This window comes from Pinus tabuliformis, chromosome 8 (genome assembly GCF_031772625.1).
Source record: "Pinus tabuliformis cultivar Carrire ecotype Pingquan chromosome 8, CPIR1, whole genome shotgun sequence".
NCBI lineage: Eukaryota > Viridiplantae > Streptophyta > Pinopsida > Pinales > Pinaceae > Pinus > Pinus tabuliformis.
Window position 1 is genome coordinate 1217355791 of NC_142294.1, and position 20145 is coordinate 1217375935.

The 20145-nt window shown below is 42.3% G+C and overlaps 1 protein-coding gene across 1 annotated transcript in view; it reads right to left on the reverse strand.

Moving 5' to 3' along the window:
• Positions 1 to 20145, reverse strand: part of LOC149239767 (cytochrome c-type biogenesis ccda-like chloroplastic protein) — a 413709-nt gene that overhangs the window by 295104 nt on the left and 98460 nt on the right. Inside the window, exons 5-8 of the mRNA XM_089373524.1 lie at positions 1834 to 1976; positions 1621 to 1706; positions 1440 to 1471; positions 1038 to 1199 (exon numbers count right to left, since the gene is read on the reverse strand). Coding sequence (XP_089229650.1) covers positions 1038 to 1199; positions 1440 to 1471; positions 1621 to 1706; positions 1834 to 1976 — 423 coding nt within the window. The remainder of the gene's footprint in view (positions 1 to 1037; positions 1200 to 1439; positions 1472 to 1620; positions 1707 to 1833; positions 1977 to 20145) is intronic.

Consider the following 20145-nt stretch of genomic DNA (forward strand, 5'->3'; position numbering starts at 1 on the left):
GGGTTTTCAAGAGGACATTTGTCCAAAAATAACGATGTCATTGTGTTGTATTTTCTTTTTTGCTCAGTGTCTCGTTTCCGCATAATATTTAATTAAGTGAAGGCTGCAGTGTATATATTACAATATTTGTTGTAGGAAACTGCACGTAATTTGTTTAAAGGAATTTAACAAATAGGAGTAATATCATCAGTTGCTGCAATAGGGATTCCGGTTGAGGAATTTTCACATGCAATGTTGACCACAGATGAGGAACCATTGAGGAAATAGCCACCCTGAATAATATTTTAGCATTACACTGAAAAAGCTACTGCAGTAAAATATCTTATTCTCAGAAAAGTGGTAATTAGAAGGGATTTGTAGTTATCCCAAAATTAAATTTCCAGGTTGGAAGAACAAGAATGTTATGAAATACCATGTTTGGTGTTAGTGAGGGTGCTTGACATTTAAGACTAGAGGAGATGTTGGCATGAGAAAATTGTTTAAATAGAAATCAATTGGACTGAGTCCACCAAGTTCTCACTTCACTCGAGTAAGTCCACTTGTTACTCTACTGAGATGACTCCATCAAGATGATCCTACCAGGTGTGAAGCAAGGCAATTCCACTAAGCCATGAATCCTAACAACAACTCATGGCAATAGTCAATATAGTCAGAAGAAAACATTGTACTTTCATGTAAAGACAAGATAGTTTCACCTTGATTAACGGTTGAGCTTGGTAGTTGGATGAAAGTTAGTCAAGTGTTGAATAAGGAAAGTATAGAAGGAGAGACTGATAGGAAATTTGTAAAAGTTGTTGGGCACTGCAAAGTAACTGCCTAGTATTCTCTCAAGCAGTCAATTTGGAATATAATAAAAGGCATTCATTTGCAAGTACAATCATACAATGTTTACGTTATTGTGTGCTTTTTGTACCGTTCTCTTTATTTACCATCATGTACAACTACTGATTAAATCATTAAAGTAATGGAATAAACACTCTTACAAGTGAGACAAAAAAGAAAAAGAAAGCAGCTATCAAGATGTCAGAATAGCCTACCTCTAATAGGTTTAAACCCATAATAATTGCTATTCCAGAAGCAGCAACTGGAAGCCCCTGTCCAATTTGCCCATATGCCTTTCCAGCAAATGATGCCGCAATACCAAGAACAGCCAATGTTGTTGCAAGCCCAGCTGAAAAGGCCACTGAATCAACAACAACCTGTTTATAGAAACAAAGTATTATATTTTCCTGAAACAATGGATTTCTATAGGATTTGAACATTGTGTTACATCATAGTTAATGTACAAGAAAATGCCTGTTTCGTTTTCTAAACATACCCAAAAAGAGTTGATCCATGAGAAAAAAAGATACAGTTAGATTGAAAAAAAAATAGCTGCCAAAAAATGCAAGCAAAGCTAGAACATGGAAACAGGAAACTCTAAAAGACCAATAATTCACCTGCAACCGCCCTTTCCCAGACCCAAAGGCCCCTGCAAAACCTCCAACGATTGCTTCATATAAGGAAGATTGTCAAAACAAACAAGAAGACAGTGCATACAAATAAATACTGTGAAATTGGTCATGAAAACAAGTTCACAAACTTCTGCAATACACTAGTGCTTTTATAACCATTACATACCAATGTAACCAAGCGTCAGTGGTAATACACTAAGTGTGCATGGAGATAGACTTGTCACGAGTCCTGCACCAAAGATAACTACCACACTGCAAACCAAAAGCAGCAAAATTAAATATTGAGAATAACCAAAGGGATAGGAACATCTTAGAAACTGAATGGCAACTTAGTAATGTGGGGAGAAAAAGATTGGAACAAAACACACAAACTGCAGACCTGGTTGGACTGAGAGAAGATAACTCTATTTGAACAGCTTCATTTGCCTGCTGGCCAGATGTGTACAAAATGTTGCCTAGCCAATCACTAATGGAAGTCAAATCTGCCAAAAATGCAGCTGATTTTACTGTTTGAGGCTCTGTCTGAACAACAGGAAAAAATACAAAAAAGGTTCAATGTTTTGGCATGGTTAAAATTCTGAACCCATCCTATTTCTCACATTATTGTGTTATTTAACAGAAATCCAACAACCAAAAGCAATACAAAATAGTAGAAGAATAGAAAGAGAAGTTCACCTATCAAAAAGATAGTCACCACCTAAGTCATCTGAGCATGGTAATACCTTGATCATTGTGTTTCATTTTCTACTTATGTTACTGTATTCATTAGTTTCCATTATGCTTTTAGAGATTTGTTAATGCGTAGTTATCTCACAGTGGCATTTTTTGAGAGTTTGCCCTAGATAGGGAAAGTTTTAGTAGATTTTCCAATAAATCTCTAAGATCTCTTTATCATTGTATTTCTTTTAGCCCATGTGGATCTAATGTGTATTTGAGGTTGTGTAAAAACATATCTTGGATCAAGCCTCAAACGTGAGGGGAAATTCTTGGACGAATCATCCCACTCTTGAGCAAGTTCATTGAAAAACCCACATTTGTCATCTCCCAAGGCCTCATCTTACGATTTTGTGTTGTAGAGATCTTTTACTTTTAGCTTGCGTTTCAAAATCCATTTTCATTTAAAATGATTTGTCTCAATTTCTTGTACTAATAATGATTTTATTTTGCTAGTGAAGAGCATGTTGAAAATTAGGCAAGGAAAGGAGTTTTGCTCCAATCCCCTAGTCTAATTTTGTAGAATATTTGTAGATTAGTTGCTAACATTCCTTTTTATTTCACACTAAGTTTGAGTGTGAGTTTTGCATAAAATTCAGATTTATTTACGGACTATGCTCACCTTTTGTGTTGAAAGGATTGAGGAAGCTAAAGTTTGAAACTCTAACCATTTGTTGAAGGATCTCAAGAGCATTTGAGCATTGACTTCAAGGACAGTAGTAAATTAGCTTGTCAGTGGCCCTTTTGGTCCTTGTAATTTTCGGATTTCAAGTATTGTCCATTGGCCATTGTGGTTGCCACTTCTTGGAAGGAGACACTAGTTCCTAAAGATCTCTATCTTGTAAATTTCTCCTTCTGCTTTGGGGCAGCCCATTAAGGGGCCTTTTACTCATTGTAGAAAAGCTAATAAAGGATCTATTTTTCTTGTGGGAACTTGGGTTTTACCCATAGCATTCCTTCTCTCCATCTAGGGAGAGAAATATGTAGGTGGATTAACTTTTGCATTCTCTTGGTTTCTGTTTTAATTGCATGCTTAAAATTTACACAACCTCACTCATCACATTTTTATTTTATTTAGATAAGTTTGCTACAATTCAACTTAACAATTTGCATTCTTTATTTTATTTATTGCTTTGAGCTACAAGCACTTTACTTTGAGCAATCTATCCTTCACATGCAAGCATTTTTATTTCTAGAAAACTTTAATTTTGTTTACTAATTCATTTCCATTTAGTGTAACAAATTGTTTCATGTATACTTGAGTCCAAGCTTCATTTCTAAATGCTACATTGTTATCTTGAGTATTGGAGTATTTTGTTGTCTACTTGAAACAACTTTGTTTCTCAAGCAAATTGATTACATCATTCTAATTTACTTACAAGCTAATCTCCAATTTGAAAGTTATATTTGCAATATATTGTTGAGCACCATTTCCTTACTTTGAAGCATTGCAAATTTAATATTTCTTTGGGAGAACTTACTTACATTTCATTTCAGCATTTTAGATTAGCTTGCATTTCTAATTTACCTCCAAGCATAAGCTTGGTTGATAGACATTATAAGGAAAACACTTTCTTGGAAAAAAATTTCAACTGGTACAAAGTAAGGTAAAAAGTGTGTGACCCTGCAGTTATGGAGGTGGTTTGTCCCCTTGTAGGAACGAAGGCACATGTTGGCTCATAAGACTGAGAGGAAGGGTATCGTTAATGACATTGTCGTGTCATCAACCCTCTTTCTTACAGTCGCCCCAATTTTTACCCTTTAGCAAGAGTTCAAAAGGAAGATCTCTCACTTAGATTAGGCATCTAGCTTAAAATTTACCAAGATAATTGCATCTAACCTTAGTTAAGTGCATTTCATATTAACACACTTTACTTTTCAAGCTATTTTACTTGCAAATTATTTATATACTTGTCATGATGAAAATGTTTTGAATTGATTATCTCACTTGGAAAGTACCATAATGTTCATTTTGCCAAGTGAAATTTTAGCTTGTTTCATGTTGCAAGTTATTTTATTTGCCTCCTTACATGCTTTAACATTGTGAATGATTATATTTTGAAAGCATTTCTTTGGAAGCAATTTTAAATCTTGCTAACATCTTCTTGATTGACAGGGTTACTTATGTTTCACTTTGAAACATTTCATTTTAGAGCAAGTGTTATTTATTTTAAAGCAATATTGAAGGCACTGGTCTTATATGCTCATCTTTGATTTATGTGTTGATGGTTATTGAAGTATATTTTATTTCATATTTCTCATTATATTTTCTCATAATCTCAAGTAATCCAAATTAACCTTGACATCTCCTAGAAACCTCACTTCACCTTTTTAACTTAGTTTTTCATTTAGGGACCACCCCCCTTAGCTTGCCTAGGAGAGAGCTTAAACGGAGAGAGTTGGGAATAGGTGACAACCCCATCTCTTAGTTTTGCCACCAACCACACCTTGTGGGGTTAAGAGATTTTCTCACTAACTTAGGTGTGTGTGACAAGCGGCAACAACATTCTTTGGTACAGTTGTCGGGGACAAGTCTTCTTGTACCTATAAAATCGACTAATTTTTTGTTTTTGTGTTAGTTTTAGTAGCATCGGATGTGTTCTAGCCACAAAAATTTGTGGAGAGGCTAGAATACATGATATCTCCAAAACCCATAAATCTTTTCTGGATATTCCTCCTAGAAATAACTTAATTAGATTATTAGTCAATTTTTAAATATTTCTTAAGTCTAAACTTAGGGAATATGACTAATTAATCAGAATTAATTAAGTTATGGTGTGAATGTTCTAGAAACTCACATGGATCGACTTCAAGTTAATCCTAGCCATCGATTAAGATCTAATCTTGGCCGTTGAAGTCTCAACAGAGGATTATAAGAATAAGTCGATGGGGCTTGGAGAAATCACTTGAGAGGTTCGATTTCTCAGCAGGTCGATTTCCAGAGAAGCAGTAGTAAGTTTCCAGAGAGAGAGCTAAAGATCGAAGCAGTGAGAGGGGCAGGGACAGTGAAGCCGGAGGAATGATTCCATATCTAGTGAGTGCATTTGCAAAGAGGCAGAGGAGCCACATAGAGGTTGACGCAAAGCTATGCGGTAGCTTTTAGAGGCAAAGTCGATTTGCTGGGAGAGTGACATTTTCAGTTCCAAAGGTCAGGAAGGAGTCTCAGAGTGCTAGAGAAGTGTCTTTCTGGTCAGCAGAAGGCAGAACGACTTCATCAGAATTCAGCAGAAGGAAATCCATCCATCCAGCTACGCAGAGGCTGACGCAGTGCCTTAGAAGGCCGAAATTCTGAAGGCAAGTTGTGTCGGGGATTTGCCTGTGGAGTGAGGAATTTATCCTCACTAGATTTTCTTTCCAGTATTTCTCTATAGGATTGCCAATTTCGGCAACCAGTTGTACTCAGTTTATTTCACCGCTGCATAATAATAAAACCCTCAGCTGCTACACCGGTCTTCCGAGTTGGGTTTTTCCGGGGACATTGGTCCAAAAATAACTTCCATTTTATGTGTATGTGCTAGTATTTCTTCCAGTGTTTACTTCTTCCACAATTTATTTGTGTAGGTTGCAGTGTGCTTGATTCGGTATTTGTTGTAGCACACAGTAAATAAATTGTTAAAATTAATTTAACAATTAGGAGAATTATTTCTAGTTGCTGCATTAGGATTCTGATTGTGGAATCTTCACATGGTATCGGAGCACAGATGATCAACTAGAGAGCTCAGTAGCGAAGGAAGAGGGAGTTTCGTTGTTCATTGAGGAGCAGTAGTTAGAAAGCCCAGAGGCAGTGTAGTCACCTTGGCCAATAGGTCAAATTCTTGAGGAGAAACTGATTTTTTTTGGAGAGGGACAACAAAATTCGATCTCTCTAGATCGAGGGTTTGCAAAGGCAGAGGGAGTAGCCAATATTTTTCGTAGAGTAGATCTTTAGCTGGAAGAAGCAGTTTTGTAGCAGGTTGTTAGTGCAGAGCTAGCATCGGGAGGAAGAAGAGCACACACTGAGGGAAAATTTCTCTCAGGGGATCTCGAGTTTTAGATATCTAATTTTTCCAATTGCAAATTGGAAGTAGTTGTGAGAAAATCTTCTCACTCCGAAAGGGAGTGTGAGTAGCAAATCCAGCAGCCGAGCAACGGAAAAGAGGGAGATTTTCGAGTTCATTTTCTCTAGTTTTGAGATTAGCAGATTTTGCAGCTTTGCAGAGATGGTCGTACGAGATTGCCGAAGGTGATCGTGTGAGTTAGCTAGAATGTAGATTTGGGCAGCAAATCGACTTCTAGTTGCCAGAGACAGGTACCAGAGGAAGTGCGAGTTGTCTAGTGCGGGTTGCAAAGCGAAGAAAGGTCCCAGTAAGGGACAAGGCTCAAAAGGAGATAATGGGGCACCAGATCCAGGAGGAGTATGAGACTCCATTGTGCCAGATGGGCAGGATCCTTGAGGAGTCCACCTCTTGGATCAGTACCTTTCTACGGGAACCCACAGTATGCAGTAGCAAGATGGATCAGTGGCAATAGATGCAATCAGATGCCAGAGTGACAGATGCATAGTCTAGTTGCAATCAGATACTGGACAACACAGTGTAGAGTTAGCAGTAGTGCAGAGTCAGCAGCAGCGCAGATGCCTCAGTGACAGTGTAGATACTAGCAGCAGCCATAGACTCAGGTGACAAATGTACCATATTGATCACAGTTGATTCAGTATTTAGGAGGCTTTTCAATTGCAACAGCAGCAGATGGAAAGGGAGTTGTAGTGCAGATGCAGTGTTGGCAACAATTTTGCAGGGTCAGCAGCAGCATAGATGCAACCCATATCAGAGTTGAGTAGTGGTTGGTGGGTAGCAACAGCCAGACATTAACAGCGTGACAGGAGATGACACAGAGACAGGGTGTTGCTATAGGGGGCAGTAGTACTAGAACACATTCCTCGCTAAGAGGGAGTGTTCGTTTTTGTAGCATCGAATACGTTCTAGCCACAAAAATTTGTGGAGAGGCTAGAATACATGAGATTTCTGAAACCTAGAAATCGTTTCTGAAAATTCCTCCTAGAAATAATTTAATTAGATTATTAGTCAGTTTTTAAATATTTCCTAAGTCTAAACTTAGGGAATATGACTAATTAATCATAATTAATTAAGTTATGGTATGAATGTTCTAGAAACTCACACGGATCGACTTCAAGTTAATCCTAGCCATCGATTAAGATCTAATCTTGGTCGTTGAAGTCTCAACAAAGGATTATAAGAAGAAGTCGATGCGGCTTGGAGAAATCACTTGAGAGGTTCCATTTCTCAGCAGATCGATTTCCAAAGTAGCAGCAGCCAGTTGCCGGAGAGAGAGCTTGAGATCGAAGCAGTGAGAGGGGCAGGGACAGTGAAGCCAGAGGAAAGATTCCAGATCTGATGAGTGCATTTGCAAAGAGGCAGAGGAGCCACAGAGAGGCTAACGCACAGCTGCACAGTAGCCTCTAGAGGCAAAGTTGATTTGTTGGAAGAGACTGACGTTTTCAATTCTAGAGGCAGGGAAGGAGTCTTAGAGTGCTAGAGAATCATCTTTCTCGCCAGCAGAAGGCAGAACGACTTCATCAGAATTCAACAGAAGGCAAGTCGTCCAGCCAGCTACGTAGAGCAACGCAGAGGCTGACGCAGTGCCTAGGAAGGCCGAAATTCTGAAGGCAAGCTGTACCAATGATTTGCTTGTGGAGTGAGGAATTTATCCTCACTAGACTTTCTTGCCAGTATTTCTCTGTAGAAATTGCCAGTTTCGGCATCCACTTGTACTCAGTTTATTTCACTGCAACATAATAATAAAACCATCAACTGTTGCACCGATTTTTCCGAGTTGGGTTTTTTTGGGGACATTGGTCCAAAAATAACTGTCATTTTATGTGTGTGTGCGTTAGTATTTCTTCCAATGTTTACCTCTTCCGCAGTTTATTTGTGTAGGTTGCAGTGTGATTGATTCAGTATTTTCTATAGCACATAGTAACTAAATTGTTTAAATTAATTTAACAATTAGGAGAATTATTTCCAGTTGCTACATTAGGATTCCGGTTGTGGAATCTTCACATTTTGCATGTTAGACTTTAGGATTAGATTCTTGCTCAAGTGGCAACTCCACATAATTCAAATTCTGCAAGAGTTTCTACTAGGAGGCATCCAATGTTAGTTTTTGGTAGCATCAGAAATGCTCTAGCCTTGAAAATTAGTGGAGACACTAAGGCACATGAGTTCTAAAGAACCCAGAAACCATTTGGTGAAATTCCACCCAGATTGTATTTTATTAAAATAATTAATATTTTTAATGGGGTTCCTAAGTCTAAACTTAGGAAAATTAAAATATTAATGGGTATTAATCAAAATATGGGTGAGAATGATCTAGAAGGCGGATCAAGTCAAGTTTTAATCTTAGCCGTTGATTAGAGACTTAATCTCGGTCGTTGAAGTCTCAATGAGAAAAGTATAGGGAGGCTTGGGGTTCAGTTAGACACACACACAGAGATTGAGGAAATCGATTTTCTCAGGAGGAATATCAATTGGGGAGATCTTGCAGTTGAGGGGCAGGGATAGCAGCTTCCGGAGAGAGTGATTCTCAGTCGGAGATACATCAACGGAGAGAGGCAGTAAGTGATCCAAAGGCCTTGATGCAGGGCCAAAAGGGACACACAGAAGTGACGCAGAGGCAAAGAGAGAAAGTCGAAAGTCAAAGAAGAGAGTCAGTTTCAGCAACCAGAATCTGGAGTGTGAGACCGGGATGCTGAGAGCAGTGACTCTGGGCTTCTGATCGAATTGCCAACTGGGTGACACAGTGTCTGCAAGGGTTGACATTGGGACAGCATAGAGGCAATGCGGAGCTAGTGCAATGCCTGCCAGGGGCATCTCATCCAGTAGCCGGAACAGCCATAACTTTTTCTCAATGATTGTGTGAGGTAACTCACAAAGCTTTTGTCGTTATTTCTCTTTGTAACTAAATAACCTTGTGAGGTATTCAGTTATGTATTCAAATTTTGCTACTGCATAATAATAAAACCCTCAGAGTTGCTGCAACAGTTTTCCCATATTGGGTTTTTCTGGGGACTATTGTGTCCTATGTATCTTGTTCTTTGCTCAGTTTTCTGTTTCATGTAATCAAATTTTAAGTAGTGTAGGCTGCAGAAGTAATTTGCTTCAGTATTTAGGGAATAACTTGATAATGTATATTAAAATCGAGTAGGTGAAGTAGATTCAGATTTCCTGTAGTGTGGTCTAATCCTTAGTCTACCGCGATGGTAAGGATAGCCCTGAATGGAGTCTCGAATGAATGGCAAGTCTTCGTCCAAAGTATATTGGGCAGGGAAAGACTACCTTCATGGGAGGAGATGTGGGCAACGCTTCAACATGAGGAATTAAGGAGGGAACTAGTAAAGGTTAACCTCAATGGCAGCAGTGGGAGTAGCACAAAGACCAAGGAGGAGGAGGAGAACGCAGCTCTAACATCAAAGGGACAGCATAAGCCAAAGCGCGAGAAGGACATTTCAAAGGTGAAATGTTTCAGATGTGGCGAGATGGGCCACTTTGCATTCCAGTGTCCTTTGAAGCAAAAGGATAAGGATGAGAAACATGATCCTAAGGCTGCTTCAACAAAGATTGATGAAGATGGTTTGCCATGAGTTCCCACGCATCTCCAAGAGGGAAATGGGGCAAACACATAGAAGGGGAATTTTCTCCTAAGAGAACTTTTTTCCAAAAAGTTTGAATTTCTCACTTGCCAGGCAGCAATGCTGAGCAATGACTAAAGGAGTAAGTTCGACAGTTGGGTGAGATGGCATTACATGGGCTCAAAGATCAGGCCAGGTTGGAAGGAGCTTCCAACTATGTCATATGGAAGACCAGAATCTTAGCTGTTCTGGAGGAGTACGATCTCGAAGCCTACGTCAAGAGTGTTGTGATTGTTCCCGCTGACAATGATCAAAGGAAAAAGTACAAGGTCGAGCAGGGGAAGGCGAAGAGGTTCATACTCGATGGAGTTTGAGATCATGTGGTCTCGCACTTTCAAGGCAAAGATACAGGCCGAGAGATGTGGGAAGCTTTGTCTTCATTGTATGAAGGCTGTACCGAACAACAGAAGATGTACCTAGAACAGAAGTTACAACGGACGTTGATGCAAAAGGGAGAAGGAGTTAACTCCTATCATCAACGTCTTCAGGACACCAGAGACCAGCTTACTGCAGTGGGGTCTACTTCTCAGTCTACTGCGATGGTAAGGATAGCCCTGAATGGAATCTTGGATGAATGGCAAGTCTTCGTCCAAAGTATATTGGGCAGGTAAAGACTACCTTCATGGGAGGAGATGTGGGCAGCTCTTCAACAAGAGGAATTAAGGAGGGACCTAGTAAAGGTCGACCTCAATGGAAGCAGTGGGAGTGGCAGGAAGACCAAGGAGGAGAATGAGAACGCAACTCTAGCATCGAGGGGACAACAGAAGCCGAACCGGGAGGACATTTCGAAGGTGAAATGTTTCATATGTGGCGAGATGGGCCACTTTGCATCCCAATGTCCTTTGAAGCAAAAGGATAAGCATGAGAAACATGATCCTAACGCTGCGCTAACAAAGATTGACGAAGATGAGTTTGCCATGAGTGCCCACGCATCTCCAGGAGGGAAATGGGTCGATATTGAGCTGTAATCAGGAGGACTACATGTGGGCAGGATCCTTGAGGAGTCCACCTCTTGGATCAATTCCTTACTACGTGAGCCCCAGATTCAATAGTAGCGAGATGGACTTAATGGCAGATGATGCAGTGGATTATTTGGAGAGACAGATGCAGTAGTCGAAGACCAGGAGCTGATCAGTTGTCATGTCCCTTCTCAAACACATTTGTAACAGGTTATCTCTACACATTTTTTCACATTTTTGGCTAAGGAAAAGGACCCAACAGTTTTGACTTAGGGACTTAGGAGAAATTTCAGCTTAATTAGATTGCTAGTGGAAGGTGGGGACTATTAGTCCTTACAATTTCCTAGGCTGAAAAGGAAATCGAGAAGGGTAACCTCAAACCACTTCAGCTCAGTAGCTAGCCCTACTAAGCATGAGAGGGATCTCTCAAAGTCTTTTATCAATGATATGACTTTAAAGAAAATGAGTTTTAGGCTAGATATATATGATTGTTTGTGTGTTTATGAAAATTTGGATTTTAGGGTTTGTTGGACTAGGGTTTGGAGCCACAAATAGGTCTAGGTTGTAGGAGTGCAGAAGCAAATATGGAAAGGAGCTAGATGTCAGAAGACCATAGTGTATTTAGACTATTGTCAATGTAGTATAGAAGAGAGAGTGTAGAGAAACTAATGAGCATAAGTAAACATGATATCATTAGCTTAGGAAGACATAAACATAATTATGAAAACCAGATAAACAGAGCTTGTGAACAAGAATTCTGTGTATTTCACTGCAAGGAATCCATATAAAGAAGAGATAAAGATGTTTTAACCATTAGAAAACAAATAAAATGAATAACAAACACGATGAACTCATTGGGCTAGAGTTCCTTAAAAATAGCTGCAACTGTCTCTGTATTAGCTGAAAAGATGATTACATGCAAGCCTCCTCCACAAAAAGTTCAACCCTCTTCTCCTGAAGAGAAATTACACACATAGACTCTCCTAAACTACTTTCCCACCTTCAGGAGTTGAATTCCTTGGTGGAGGAACTGACTACAAGATTCTCTCAACCAACAGGTGAGAGTGAGAAGGTGAAACTCAAACACTTCTTGGAGAGTTTGTTTAAGGATTTGCTTCCTTTATGAGGCCTAATAAACATCAAAAACAACCTATGATGTACATTTATTCATGCCTACATCACCTAGCCTCGAAACTAGTGCCATTACATAAAGAGGTTTGACTTTGACTAAGTCAAACTGGAAACTAGAAATTTTACACAGTGAAAATTACAATTTAAAACATAGAAAGTGCAAAAACGCAACACCGACTTTGAGCTGATTTTCAGGTGCCTTCTAGAGGTCAAAATTCAAATATGAGAGAACAGTCAACTAGACATTCAAGTCTAGTTTCTAGAGCAATTTGAATTTTTGAATTTGGACCATGGGAAGGCCTTCAAAAATCCATTCTCCCAAGGTCGCTCTAGGTGCACAACACCTGTCAAAAAAGGGTCTAGAATGCTAGTTTTTTGCCACTTTTTTGCACTTTTCTCCAAAACTGAGCCACCTCTATAAAATCTGAGCAAATGGGTTTTTAGAGGATGGCAAGAGCATTTGAGCAACTTTTGGTGGTGGAATGAAGTCAATCCGACGAACGGTTTGCAAGATATCGACTGCCCTAGTTTGAAGCCGGAAACTGCTGAAACTGAAGCTGCAACTGCAGAAGTAAAGATTGACTTGCGTGGCCTAGAAGATCTCCTCTTTGGAACTACGTTGTAGGTTCATCTGAACCTCCTCTGAAAGCCGCAACTTTTGGTGGTGGAATGAAGTCAATCCGACGAACGGTTTGCAAGATATCGACTACCCTAGTTTGAAGCCGGAAACTGCTGAAACTGAAGCTGCAACTGCAGAAGCAAAGATTGACTTGCGTGGCCTAGAAGATCTCCTCATCTGAACTGCGCTATAGGTTCATCTGAACCTCCTCTGGAAGCCGAAACTTTTGGTGGTGGAATGAAGTCAATCCGACTGTCGGTTTGTGAGATATGGTCTGCCCTAGTTTGATAATGAAGCCGCTAATGCTCATGTTGCTGATCTAGGGTTTGCTACTGCTGATATGAATCAGATTTATTGTACTATTTCTCTTTGCTGAATTATTGAAGATAAAAGAAGATTTGATCAAAGGGTTTCCCCACACATTGTGGGGTTTGTCCCTGGCTAGCTGCCACATCTTGTGTCTCTTGTCTTGGCTTGTTTTCTGTCGATCGTTTAATGTTCTATCTGCACTTTACTTTATGTACATGTGATTGCTAATCGGTGGAATATAATAAGAAAAAGAAGTAAACTGTTATAAGCATAGAACATACCATAACTTAACAATATTTCACTACAAAACCCTAATTGAAAAAATCATTGGCATGAGATGATTTTGAAAAGCAAAGAAGGAAGAATAATGGTGTACTTACTTGTTGCTTGGCTTAGGAAGCAATGAAATCAGGTTAACAAGCCAAAAAATTGAATTTGGGAGAGATTTGGGCGTTTTCTGGATACTCTAGCCCATGCACAGCATAGTGTATCTGTGCGCAGCGCCAAGCCTCCAAGCGCAGCGCCTTGTCTCTGTGCGCAACGCCTTGAGATTTTTTCCAATTTTGCCTAAAAAATCGACTTTTTCTCTCTTTTGGAGTGGAGAGCTCGATACTCAAGAGTGAATAAGAGGTAAATGAAACAAGTTTGGGGCTTTTGAGTTTATATAGGCAAAATTATTTCTCTTTTTAAAAAGAAATGGGACCCACAAACCTTTGAAAAACTGATTTTTTCACTTTTGAAAACAGAGTCACCTTTAATGCTGAAACCTGAGCTGTCTTTTCACTTTCCTGAGTACTGGAACTTTTCAAACATGAAAACATGATGAATGTGTGATAACTCACAAATCAATACCAAAGAGCTACTTGTCATGGTCTTTTCACTGCTGGATTTATTCATGAAAATGATGGACCTTGGAAACCCTAGCGACCTAATGGATGACCTGAAACTAAATGGAATGATGATGATGACTGACTTGTTTTTATTATGACACCTTCATAGAAAATGTGATAGGTGACCAGCATGAGTGAATTTTCAAAAGACTGACCTCATTTCTAGACTGACCAAATAGTGACCAAATTTTACTGTGTAAACCTAGTGACATGAAAAATTTGATTTTGATAGTCCTGACAAGCAATTATAAAAGCACATTTGATCCAGGTGACAGGCTAACAAGACTGACACTAACAGGGACCATCCAGGTGGGAATTTGAACTAGGCCATTCGAATGGCTTGGAGAGAATTCGAAATGCTGATTGGAGGGGCCCACATGAGGCAAGGAAGGCCCACGAAGACAAAAGGAGGAGGCTCTTATTTATATCATTCATTCACCTTGCATATCGAATTTACTTGACTGTTTACTCAGCTACTTAGCCCAGTCAACTGGTTGTTCAGCCACGAATCTCTCAAGCGGGTGATTTAACCTTACCTTCAAGGGACTTCGAGTGCCCACCCTAGGAAGGCAATTCCACAAGCATTTTCAGGAGTTCCAAGGACTTTCCATAGCACCATTGCTCAACTACACGGGAAATGCGTATTTCTGGGCCACAGTGAGAACACCTAGAGGGAGATTGAACCACCTTGGATAGGCCAATTGTCAGAGGAGCCAAGGAATCTGAAGGACAACATTGGGCCAACATTCAGTGAGAGTTTTGGAGCCAAAGAAGTCAGCAACCCAGCAGTTCGAATTCCAGACCTGGGAGACAGTGTAGAGGGCTAGTTCAAAAATTTCGTGGGTCTTGAGGGCAAGAGCTACAGTGCGAAAACTCATCCGGGAATTCATGAGATCTGTAGGAGGGATCATCTCAGCATCTTTGGACACTTCCCAAGAGGTTTTACACTTTGAATCCAGTAGGCCGCGTTTTGCAATTGCAGCTGAGGTTGGGCTCCTTGGGGGTCGAATTTCATAACTCTAAACCAGCCAAATTCCTTCGTGGGTTTTGTTGGGTTTAGGCCAAGGAGTAAGGAGCTCGAATAGCATAATTTTCTGAGCACTGGAAGTAGTGATTCCATCCCTTCGAAGTCAGCAGAAAGAGCAGTTTTCTGGGCAGCGCAATGCAATTTAGTGCAACAGTTGTAGTAGCCGTCAATTCAATCATTGCTCACTTGGGTTTGGTCATGCTTATCCATTGAGACAAGCCCAAGTGCACCATTCTATTTACTATTGTATTTAACTCTTGAAGAAGTAATAAAATGGCTCAGCAATTCCTTATTTCCAGCGTTTCATGGGTGCTTAGTGTCTATTTCGTTTTTCTATTTGTTGAATTGATTGTATGCTTGTATATCACTTGTATTCCTACTTAGGAACATTACAGTGGTATCAGAGCCTAGGTCTTGGCTCAGTTGTGGGGATTTTCTCCTATGAGAGAAGGGGACCAACAAAACATCACATACAGAAGGCAGAGATACCAGAGCAGAGAAAGAGAGTTGGAGATTACTCCAGACATGGAGGACAAGGGGAAAGCAGTGGTAGAAGAGGAGGACATGGTGGAACCCAAGAGAAGGTAAGAGATGGCTTTCGACAGCCTTTTGAAGGCTTTGAATGACTTAGCAAAGGGCCAGAAAGAGATGCTGGAGGAGATAAAGATGCAGAACAAAGAGAGAACCACTCCTAGAAGATTTCTATTTGGGTAAACTTCTAGAGCCTCCCAGCCACTCGATCACCCCTCACCAGCAGCACAACACACATCATCTAGTGGGCCAACTCAAGCCACACTTCCCTCTTTCATACCTGTGGCACATATCGAACCTGCAGGGGATGAAGACCCCACATAGATGGGAGAACATTTCAGAGAGTGGCAATCTATGGGTGCAGATTTCAAGGAAGCACTCTCTTTCAGAGATTTTTGCAAGCTCAAGCAGAATGAGAAGAGAAAGGGCTATGGATGACAGGGTACACAGAGCTATGAGCTGTAGAGGACCATAGGGAGGATGTACTTCCCTACATTCGATGGCACTGCCAAGTGCATTGCTAGGGCTTAGGTTGAGAAGATGGACACCTACTTCCATCTCAACCAGATGACAAAACAAGAAGCCATCAAAATGGCCACTCCGCACAAGGAGGGGGAAGCCCATGACTGGTGGCTTCATGGCCTGGCCACCCTGGGGCATGCCAATGTAGATTCTTATGAGGATTTCACCAGGAGGGTGGTGGAGCGTTTTGACGAGAGGGATCTGGAGGCCCATTTCAGGGAGTTGAACGAACAACGTCAGACATGCAACCCAAAGCAGTATATTTCAGAGTTTCTGCAAGTGTCAATGATGGTTTCGGATCTATCAGAGGCTCAGAGGGTATATACCTTCATGAGGGCTTACTTGAGCCCCCGCGTGGACTGGTGAAGTCACACAGACCCTCCACGTTGTAGGAGGCAGTTGTGTGCACTAGAGATCTACAGGGGGCCATCCACAAGACTAGAGCGCCTTTCCCTACACGGACCCCTTTTCCATAGAAGGGGCATTACACTAGACCTCCACCTCAGAGAACCACCCAAGGGCGGGGGCAGCTGGATGATGAGACACGGAAGGACCTTAGGAGGAGGAACTTGTGCTTCACTTGCAGGGAGCCCTGGGCACTAGGACATCGGTGCACTGCTGGCAAAGCACATTATATTGAGGTCTTTTCAGATAGTGACCAGGAGGATGAGTTGGAGCGAGAGTATGGTGTGGGAGATGGTGAGAGTCCGACAGACAGGGGACCACCACCACCACCTCCACAGGGAAGGGCATCCTTTGCCCCATCCAGGGCAGTTCTTGCTTCTTTATGTGGGGTCCCCAAATTCTTAGCATTGAGGATTAGAAGCACCATACAAGGACAGCGGGTGTCAGTCCTAGTTGCCAATGGGGCTACCCACAACTTCATAGATGCCCAGTTGGTTCAAAGGAGGGGCCTCACCACGACTGAGTTTGAGGGCTTTTCAGTCCTAGTACCAGGTGACTATACCATGCAGTGCACTCGGTATGTGCCTTCTTTGACAATAGTTATGGGGAACTACTTGATGACGGACCACTTCTTTGTGATCGATGTGCCAGAAACCAACGTGGTGATGGGTGTTCAATGGCTATACTCCCTTGGGCAGTCACTACTAATTGGAAGAAACATGAGATGGATTTCACCAAGCTGGATGGCAAATCAGTAGTTCTCAGAGGCATGCATTCCTATCCACCCCAGACAGTCTCAGCCCACAGGATGGAGGCAGATCTGCGACATGGGGACATCACATGGGCAGTGGAGTTGAGGATTTCAGAGTTTGGGGGATAGGCCCAGCCACCACCACCAGACATATAGGCCTTGTTGGACAAATATGTAGTGGTGTTTAGGGACATTCCACCAAGGCAGTCGCCAGATAGGGGATTCGAGCACACTATTGAGTTGGATTCGGGTGTGCAGGTAGCGATCACTACCCCTTATAGGCATCCTAAGGCCGATAAGGATGAGATTGAGAGGGCCATTCAGGAGCTGTTGGAATTGGTCCATATCAGGCCAAGTTCCAGTCCCTTTGCTTCTTAAGTAGTACTGGTGAAGAAGGATGGGACCTTACGCATGTGCATTGACTACCAGGTCCTCAACCGGAAGACATTGAAGAATAAGTATCCCATCCCCCACATAGATGAGCTTAGAGGATCCAAGTACTTCTCTAAGATCGATTTGTGTTTGGGGTACCACCAAATCAGGGTGAGGGATCAGGACATCCCCAAGACAACTTTCCGGTGCCATTATGGGCACTTCGAGTTCCTAGTCATGCCATTTGGGCTGACCAACGCTCCGGCTACCTTCCAGTCATGCATGAACCATGTCTTCCGGAGGCAGTTGAGGAGGTTTGTGCTGGTTTTCTTCGATGATATCTTGATTTACAACAGGACGTGGGAGGAGCATCTCCAGCACTTGGAGGAGGTGCTACGTATTCTGGAGGAGCAGCAGTTTTATGCCAAACTGTCCAAGTGCGAGTTTGGCTTGACAGAGATGCTCTACTTAGGGCATATCATCGGTGCTGATGGGGTGAAGGTCCATGAGGAGAAGATACGAGCTATTCGTGACTGGCTAGTGCCCCGAGATGTGACAGCGCTGAGGGGTTTCTTGGGTATCTGCACCTACTACAGGGAATTTTTCAAGGGGTTTTCACAGCTAGCAGCACCCTTGACAGATTTGACCAAGAGAGAAGCTTTCGTATGGACTAATGGAGCACAGGCAGCCTTTGATCACCTCAAGGAGGTGATGAGCACTTGCCCAGTCTTAGCACTTCTGAATTTCCCAGCCCTTCACCGTGGAGTGTGATGCATCTGGGGAGGGAGTTGGAGCAGTTCTATCCCAAGATGGGCATCCCATTACTTTCAAGAGTCGAAAGCTCCTACCACATGAGCGATCATATTCCATATATGACAAAGAGATGTTGGCCATCATGCATGCATTGGCCAAATTTCGACAGTATTTGGTAGGTAACAGGTTCCGGGTGAAGACCGATCACAACAGTCTTCGTCACTTCATGGGGTAGCAGGGCCTCAATGATAGGCAACAGAGCTGGGTCAGCAAGGTGCAGGCCTATGACTTCGATATAGAATATGTGCGGGGAAAGCACAATGTGGTGGCCGATGCTCTATTAGGAAGGCTCCCTGGTCTATCACTCATGAGCATCTGCCATGATTGGAAGGCCCAGCTACTGGTGAAGTACTCCAAGGACAGGAGGGCATGCGAGATCTTGGAGGGTACCCACGCAGATGATCGGTACCGAGTGATGGACAAGGTCATTTATTACAACAGGCGCATTTTTCTGGTGCCCAACTCATAATTGAGGGAGAGAGTGCTCCAGGCAGCACATGACTCGCCATTGTCAAGGCACCAAGGGTTCCGGAAAACATATATGCCAGTCAAGGAGAGATTCACTTGGAAGGACCTCAAGGGGGATGTGCTGAAGCACGTACAGGAGTGTGAGGCATGTCAGTGGAACAAGGGGCAGTTGATTCACCCTGCAGGATTTCTATAGCCACTTCCCATCCCTGAGGGGAAATGAGAAAGCATATCTATGGATTTCATCACGGGGCTCCCCACAGTGCAGGGAAAGGACTGCATTTATGTAGTGGTCGATTGGTTGACCAAGTATGCCCACTTTTTCGCCATCCCCACCAGGTATTCGACTGCACAGGTTGCAGAGCTGTTCTTTAGGGAGATCTTCCGGTTACACGGGCTTCCTAAGAACATTGTGAGTGACAGGGATAGCAGGTTCATGGGAGGTTTTTGGCAGGAGCTTTTCAGATTGGTCAATAATAAGCTCACTCCTAGCACGAGCTACCACCCCCAGACAGATGGCCAGGCAGAGCGAGTTAATCAGTGGATGGATGGGTATTTGAGGAACTACGTGACGGGACAGCAGAGGGCTTGGATCTAGCGATTGCATTTGGGTGAGTACTACTACGACACCACCCACCACATGTCCATTGGTATGACTCCTTTCTGTGCCTTGTATGGATATGATGCATTATCTTTTGTTGATGTTGTTTTTGGAGACAGTGGGGCCCAAAGGCCAAAGATTGGATCGAAGAGAGCCAAGACATCCTCAAGGCTCTCAAGAATAACTTAGTGACAGCACAAAACCAACGGAAAGTGTACATAGACCGTCAACGAACAGAGAGGCATTTCGAGGACGGGGACTTGGTGTACCTCTGGCTACAACTGTGCAAGCAGTCCACATTGAAGTAGAAGGGGGCCAAGAAGTTACAACCCCGCTTCTATGGGCCATACCGGGTGATCAGACGAGTTAGGGAGGTGGCCTATGAGCTGGAGCTGCCTCCGGGGAGCAGGATTCACAATGTATTTCATGTCTCGTGCCTTAAAAAGGTGTTGGGGCAACAGGTGACAGCAGCAGTAGAGTTACCCCCACTAGATGATGAGGGCCACTTGGTTTTGGAGCTTGAGACCATCTTGGAGAGGAGGGAGAGGAAGCTGAGGAGCAAGACCATCAAGGAGTTCTTGGTACACTAGAAGAACTTACTGGATGAGTATGCGACCTGTGAGGGTGAGCACATTTTGGAGCACCCAACTCTGAGGTTGCTTGAGGGCAAGCAACATTTGGGAGGGGAGGACTGTCATGTCCCTTCTCAAACACATTTGTAACAGGTTATCTCTACACATTTTTGGCTAAGGAAAAGGACCCAGCAGTTTCGACTTAGGGACTTTCGACTTAATTAGATTGCTAGTGGAAAGTGGGGGGCACCCACGTGGGAATTCGAACTAGGTCATTCAAATGGCTTGGAAAGAATTCAAAATGCTAATTGGAGGGGCCC